General features: G+C 43.1%; 1 protein-coding gene across 3 annotated transcripts in view; it reads left to right on the top strand.

Annotated features, from left to right (window-relative positions):
* Positions 1 to 1748: 1748 nt before the first annotated feature.
* The window catches only part of LOC106573106 (kinesin-like protein KIF21A), an 82498-nt gene continuing 76393 nt past the window's right edge, over positions 1749 to 7853 (top strand). For all 3 annotated transcript variants that reach the window (XM_082962496.1, XM_082962497.1, XM_082962495.1), the window contains exon 1: positions 1749 to 2148. In XM_082962496.1, coding sequence (XP_082818622.1) covers positions 2105 to 2148 — 44 coding nt within the window. In that variant the 5' untranslated portion in view covers positions 1749 to 2104. The remainder of the gene's footprint in view (positions 2149 to 7853) is intronic.

Raw genomic sequence — 7853 nt, 5'->3', positions numbered from 1 at the left:
AAAAGTATCTATATCCACAGTAAAATGAGTCTTAAATTGACATAACCTGAAGGGCCGCTCAGCAAGGAAGAAGCCACTGCTCCAAAACCACCATAAAAAAGCCAGACTGCGGTTTGCAACTGCACATGAGGACAAAGATAGTACTTTTTGGAGAAATGTCCTCTGGTCTGATGAAACAAAAATAGATCTGTTTGGCCATAATGGCTGTCGTTTTGTTTGGAGGAAAAATGGGGAGGCTTGCAAGCCGAAGAACACCATCCCAAACGTGAAGCACGGGGGTGGCAGCATCATGTTGTGGGGGTGCTTTGCTGCAGAACGGACTGGTGCACTTCACAAAATAGCTGGCATCATGAGGCGGGAAAATTATGTGGATATATTGAAGCAACATCTCAAGACATCAGTCAGGAAGTTAAAGCTTGGTCGCAAATGGGTCTTCCAAAGGGACAATGACCCCAAGCACACTTCCAAAGTTGTGGCAAAATGGCTTAAGGACAACGAAGTCAAGGTATTGGAGTGGCCATCACAAAGCCCTGACCTCAATCCTATATAAAATTTGTGAGAAGAACTGAAAAAGCGTGTGCGAGCAAGGAGGCCTACAAACCTGACTCAGTTACACCAGCTCTGTCAGGAGGAATGGGCCAAAATTCACCCAACTTATTGTGGGAAGCTTGTGGAAGGCCACCCGAAACGTTTGACCAAAGTTAAACAATTTAAAGGCAATGCTAGCAAATACGAATTGTGTATGTAAACTTGTGACCCACTGGGAATGTGATGAAAGAAATAAAAGTTGAAATAAATCACTCTCTCTATTATTATTCTGACAATTCACATTCCTAAAATTAAGTGGTGATCCTAACTGACCTAAGACAGGGAATTTTTACTTGGATTAAATGTCAGCAATTGTGAAAAACTGAGTTTAATTGTATTTGGCTAATGTGTATGTAAACTTCCGACTTCAACTGTATCAAGTAATTCACCCACAGAAATGACTGAGTGTGTACTAAACAGGTGTGACCTGGAAAAACTTCCTGAACAGTGAGATGTAGGACATTCGTCAACTGCCATTGAGTTTAAGTCAAGTAAATCTCATGAAATCCTCAGAGGTACACCAAGATAGCCAGAAGAATCTCATAGGCTACAACTCTACATTCGAAGACTATAGAGTTGCAAATACATGGGGCCTATTATGTACCAACTGCTATTTTTCTCAACCATGTCATTGTGTGTAGCCTACGGTATAAGTGTGGGTGTGTTGGGGGGAAAACCATTTCTGTTCGAACCAAATGGTCAACGAAATGTTTTATATTTTATTATGATCTATTCTACGATGCAGTCAGTAGAAGACAAGTCTTAGTTTTTCATAATTTTTGGGGAAGATTTGATGATCTGACTGATAACAACCAGCATCATGGTCCTCATGGAAAACAGACTATTAATTTGTGAGGATGATATTCCATGATTAGACCTGGCATGAAGTCACTCACTACATTTCTTCAAAATGTCGAAATTGGAATTGATCTCCATCCAACTAGATCTCACGGTTTCACCAATTTGACTTTTACCGATTCTGACGTTTATCCACGTTTCTTCAAACGTCAAATTCTATTTCGATGTCAATTTTGTGTCATCTGGCTGCTTCGTGCGCATTGTGACGTCAACGGTCAACCTTCACAGACAGAGGCCGTCGAAGAAGGCGTGGTTTGGTGACGCATTGCGACTCGAGCAGAATCGGTGTGCGCGGGAGGCGTGTGTCCCTCTCCCATCCAAAGAGCCTGAACGCAGACGAGTCGCAAAAGCGACTGGACTAAACGCAACAGCTTTGCCGCTCCAACAGAATGCCGCCAAAGAATGCATTCTAGCTGGAAATGCAAGGGGGCACCAAACAGGCGCAGTATTTTATTGAACATCTCTATTATGCTTATAATAATCTGAAATATGGCTGAAGTGAAGTCGAGGTGAGTTGCTCTGTTGCTCGCTCAGACAACTGGCTCTCCGGAGCTGCGCACTCATCTCCATCCAGTTTTGACGGATGAAAATAAACGGATAGATAACCTACACTCGTTTTTGTTCTTCTATCAATCGATAACCACTCAACTGTGGAATCATGTCGATGGGACAGGACGAAAGCTCAGTCCGGGTGGCTTTGAGGTATGTCTTCAAGCCCTACATTTAATTGCTTTGCATTTGCATAGATGCAACTGTCGACACAATTGCATAGATTCGTCTCAGGCCTTGCATAATTTTTTTGCCACAGAGCCCAGTCTAGGGGCTTTATGATTTCATAGAACGATTGTGATACATTTGTAACCAACAGGTCTATATTTTGATGTCAAATTTGTTGCCATATGATGTGATGGTCTTTGAGGACGCAGACTATAGGCTAATTCAAACCACTGCATCTATTGTGCATAGGACAATATGAATTTAGGAATTTGCAGTTGTTAGTTTACATAAACCACAATCTCAAGGCTACTGTGTCCCGTGTCGCAGAATTACTAAAGAAATGTGTTAGGCCCTACACTGTATCCATGCATGACGCAGCATCATCACACGCCCCCAAAAAGAAACTGCAGGGTGGCCAAAATGGCAAGTGCCATCGCCCAAATTCCTCACACACCGGTCAAGTAATGGATGATACAATCCTTGTTTTGTAACGGCTGAACTGTTGGAAAGACAGATCTGGCATGTATAACTCTTTGGCCCGGTGCCGAAATCTCGGGCATCCTTTCAAAAAGAAGACAGTTGAGCGATAGTTGATCAATGAAAGGAGCTTTTAGTGACGGTCTTCAAGGAAAAGACAGCCAACCGTTTACTAGGCTAGAGAGCTCTGACTGTCTCTGTGAAATTGATTCTTTGTTTACAGTGAAGAAAACATTGCAATGGCCTTGTTGAGCTCATACGCCTACAGAAAGAGTGCAGTAAAGAATGCATTATGTTGTTCATACTTAAAGCTATAAAATGTGTAAATCATTGGATCCTAAAATCCTTTGTTAGTCCCCTAGACAGGCTTGTCTTTTTCACATAAAGACAGTTGAATGAATGAGTCATCACAAATCTGTGTTGTTGCTGAATAAGGGCCGCTCCCTACTAGGAGGACACATGCTGAGGTGGCACACTGACAGAAATATCTAGTGGCACAATGGGTCATTTGGAACAAATATAGTACCAGCCTTTCTTTCTCTTTGTGTTTGTCTGCCTCCGTCTGTCTCTCTCTTTATCTCGCTCTCTCTCTCTCTCTCTCTCTCACACACACACACACACACACTGTATTTAAGTGTGAATATTGTAAAGTTAGCCCTCTCGTTTAAATATGTTAATAATGGCTGACACATCCAGCTGACTGCTCTATGGTACTTTACAACCACGGTCTCCATAGTAACCAGCCATCAGAAATCACTGAGTCTTTTGACCCAGGCTCCATCGTGTGTGTAGGTGCATGTGTACATATGACCCAGGCTCCATCGTGTGTGTGTGTACAGTGCCTTGCAAAAGTATTCACAAGTATTTACTTGTTTCAAAAAAATGATTCACCCCTTTGCTATGAAGCCCCTAAATAAGATCTGGTGCAACCAATTACCTTCAGAAGTCACATAATTAGTTAAATAAAGTTCACCTGTCTGCAATCTAAGTGTCACATGATCTGTCACATGATCTCAGTATATATATATATATATATATATATATATATATATATATATATATATATATATACTGCTCAAAAAAATAAAGGGAACACTTAAACAACACATCTTAGATCTGAATGAAAGAAATAATCTTATTAAATACTTTTTTCTTTACATATATATATATATATATACTGCTCAAAAAAATAAAGGGAACACTTAAACAACACATCTTAGATCTGAATGAAAGAAATAATCTTATTAAATACTTTTTTCTTTACATATATATATATATATATACACTGCTCAAAAAAATAAAGGGAACACTTAAACAACACATCTTAGATCTGAATGAAAGAAATAATCTTATTAAATACTTTTTTCTTTACATAGTTGAATGTGCTGACAACAAAATCACACAAAAATAATCAATGGAAATCCAATTTATCAACCCATGGAGGTCTGGATTTGGAGTCACACTCAAAATTAAAGTGGAAAACCACACTACAGGCTGATCCAACTTTGATGTAATGTCCTTAAAACAAGTCAAAATGAGGCTCAGTAGTGTGTGGGGCCTCCACGTGCCTGTATGACCTCCCTACAACGCCTTGGCATGCTCCTGATGAGGTGGCGGATGGTCTCCTGAGGGATCTCCTCCCAGACCTGGACTAAAGCATCCGCCAACTCCTGGACAGTCTGTGGTGCAACGTGGCGTTGGTGGATGGAGCGAGACATGATGTCCCAGATGTGCTCAATTGGATTCAGGTCTGGGGAACGGGCGGGCCAGTCCATAGCATCAATGCCTTCCTCTTGCAGGAACTGCTGACACACTCCAGTCACATGAGGTCTAGCGTTGTCTTGCATTAGGAGGAACCCAGGGCCAACCGCACCAGCATATGGTCTCACAATGGGTCTGAGGATCTCATCTCGGTACCTAATGGCAGTCAGGCTACCTCTGGCGAGCACATGGAGGGCTGTGCAGCCCCCCAAAGAAATGCCACCCCACACCATGACTGACCCACCGCCAAACCGGTCATGCTGGAGGATGTTGCAGGCAGCAGAACGTTTTCCACGGCGTCTCCAGACTCTGTCACATCTGTCACGTGCTCAGTGTGAACCTGCTTTCATCTGTGAAGAGCACAGGGCACCAGTGGCGAATTTGCCAATCTTGGTGTTCTCTGGCAAATGCCAGACGTCCTGCACGGTGTTGGGCTGTAAGCACAACCCCCACCTGTGGACGTCTTGCCCTCATACCACCCTCATGGAGTCTGTTTCTGACCGTTTGAGCGGACACATGCACATTTGTGGCCTGCTGGAGGTCATTTTGCAGGGCTCTGGCAGTGCTTCTCCTGCTCCTCCTTGCACAAAGGCGGAGGTAGCGGTCCTGCTGCTGGGTTGTTGCCCTCCTACGGCCTCCTCCACGTCTCCTGATGTACTGGCCTGTCTCCTGGTAGCGCCTCCATGCTCTGGACACTACGCTGACAGACACAGCAAACCTTCTTGCCACAGCTCGCATTGATGTGCCATCCTGGATGAGCTGCACTACCTGAGCCACTTGTGTGGGTTGTAGACTCCGTCTCATGCTACCACTAGAGTGAAAGCACCGCCAGCATTCAAAAGTGACCAAAACATCAGCCAGGAAGCATAGGAACTGAGAAGTGGTCTGTGGTCCCCACCTGCAGAACCACTCCTTTATTGGGGGTGTCTTGCTAATTGCCTATAATTTCCACCTGTTGTCTATTCCATTTGCACAACAGCATGTGAAATGTATTGTCAATTAGTGTTGCTTCCTAAGTGGACAGTTTGATTTCACAGAAGTGTGATTGACTTGGAGTGACATTGTGTTGTTTAAGTGTTCCCTTTATTTTTTTCAGCAGTGTATATATATATATATATATATATATATATATATATATATATATATATATATATATACTCACCTGTTCTGAAAGGTCCCAGAGTCTGCAACACCACTAAGCAAGGGGCACCACCAAGCAAGCGGCACCATGAAGACCAAGGAGCTCTCCAAACAGGTCAGGGACAAAGTTGTGGAGAAGTACAGATCAGGGTTGGGTTTTAAAAAAATATCAAAAACTTTGAACATCCCACGAAGCCTCATTAAATCCGTTATTAAAAAATGGAAAGAATATGCCACCACAACAAACCTGCCAAGAGAGGGCCGCCCACCAAAACTCACGGACCAGGCAAGGAGGGCATTAATCAGAGAGGCAACAAAGAGACCAAAGATAACCCTGAAGGAGCTGCAAAGCTCCACAGCGGAGATTGGAGTATCTGTCCATAGGACCTCTTTAAGCCGTACACTCATCAGAGCTGGGCTTTACGGAAGAGTGGCCATTGCTTAAAGAAAAAAATAAGCAAACACGTTTGTTGTTCGCCAAAAGGCATGTGGGAGACTCCCCAAACATATGGATGAAGGTACTCTGGTCAAATGAGACTAAAATTGAGGAAAACGCTATGTCTGGCACAAACTCAACACCACTCATCACCCCGAGAACACCATGGTGGTGCAGCATCATGCTGTGGGGATGTTTTTCATCGGCAGGGACTGGGAAACTGTTCAGAATTGAAGGAATGATGGATGGAGCTAAATACAGGGAAATTCTTGAGGGAGACCTGTTTCAGTCTTCCAGAGATTTAAGACTGGGACGGAGGTTCAGCTTCCAGCAGGACAATGACCCTAAGCATACTGCCAAAGCAACACTCGAGTGGTTTAAGGGGAAACATTTTAAATGTCTTGGAATGGCCTAGTCAAAGCCCAGACCTCAATCCAACTGCGTGTGACTTAAAGATTGCTGTACACCAGCAGGAACTCATCCAACTTGAAGGAGCTGGAGCAGTTTTGCCTTGAAGAATGGGCAGAAATCCCAGTTTCTAGATGTGCCAGGCTTATAGAGACATATCCCAAAAGACTTGCAGCTGTAATTGCTGCAAAAGGTGGCTCTACAAAGTATTAACTTTGGGGGGTGAATAATTATACACGCTCAAGTTTTCATTTTTTTTGGTCTAATTTCTTGTTTGTTTCACAACAAAAAACATTTTGCATCTTCAAAGTGGTAGGCATGTTGTGTAAATCAAATGATACAAACCCCCCAAAAATCTATTTTAATTCCAGGTTGTAAGGCAACAAAATAGGAAAAATGCCAAGGGGGGTGAATACTTTCGCAAGGCACTGTAGGTGCATGTGTACATATGACCCAGACTCCATTGTGTGTGTGTAGGTGCATGTGTACAAATGACCCAGGCTCCATTGTGTGTAGGCGCATGTGTACGTATGACCCAGGCTCCATTGTGTGTGTGTAGGTACATGTGTACATATGAGTCCCCTATTATTGGCATTCTTTTTCTGTATTTTCAGATTTTTTTAAATTAAAGAAATACTAATAGAGGGATACAATGGAAAGATAGGAAGAGTCCCACCAAAATGGCAGTGGGACGGATTTAAACCCATGCCGACATTGGTATGCATTTCTGCTGGGAGGGCTGTGGCACTAAATGCTCAACATTAATTCACCTAAGACACATAATTATCCTATTTAACAAGACTTTGCCCTCCCTTGGTGCTGGCCAGAGGGTCCCTAACTAATAGTTCAATGTTATCTTCTCATTAGTAAAAAGACCTACTGGGGGAATCCCATAGGCCAGGGGGCCTAAATAGGTGTACAGTGCTCTTATTGCCTCCAGTTCACCACTATAGTCTAACCCTGTAGCTGCCTTCCTCAAGACTGCTTACATGCTGCTAACATACTCCCCTTGAATTGGGGTCAACCGACACATGTGCCTTCCAACTCGCGTGGCTAAGCCTATACACAGTATAAGCCAACTTTTACTTATGGAGTGTGTTTGTGATTATACAGAGTGTGTGTGCATGGTTTTGTGTGTGTGTGTGTGTGTATACATAAATAGGGAGCCAGGACACAGTTTGAAGTTGGAATGAGGGGAGGAGTTGAGATGGAAAGGCACTTGTTGAACCTTCCAGATAATTCAGAGTGTGTGTGTGTGTTCTATTCATTTGTAAGACAGGTGTTGACTACCAGAATAACTGGCTTTCAGTTTACATTTTAGTCATTTAGCAGACACTTTTATCCAGAGCGACTTACAGTAGTTAATGCATACATTTCATTTCATGCATTTTTTTGTTTGTTGTACTGGCCCCCGTGGGAATTGAACCCACAACCCTGGCGTTGCACACACCATGCTGGCGTTGCAAAC

Source organism: Salmo salar, chromosome 16 (genome assembly GCF_965601325.2).
Source record: "Salmo salar chromosome 16, fSalSal1, whole genome shotgun sequence".
Lineage (NCBI taxonomy): Eukaryota > Metazoa > Chordata > Actinopteri > Salmoniformes > Salmonidae > Salmo > Salmo salar.
Note: the sequence above shows the minus strand (reverse complement) of the source record. Positions and strands in the feature narration are given on the sequence as shown.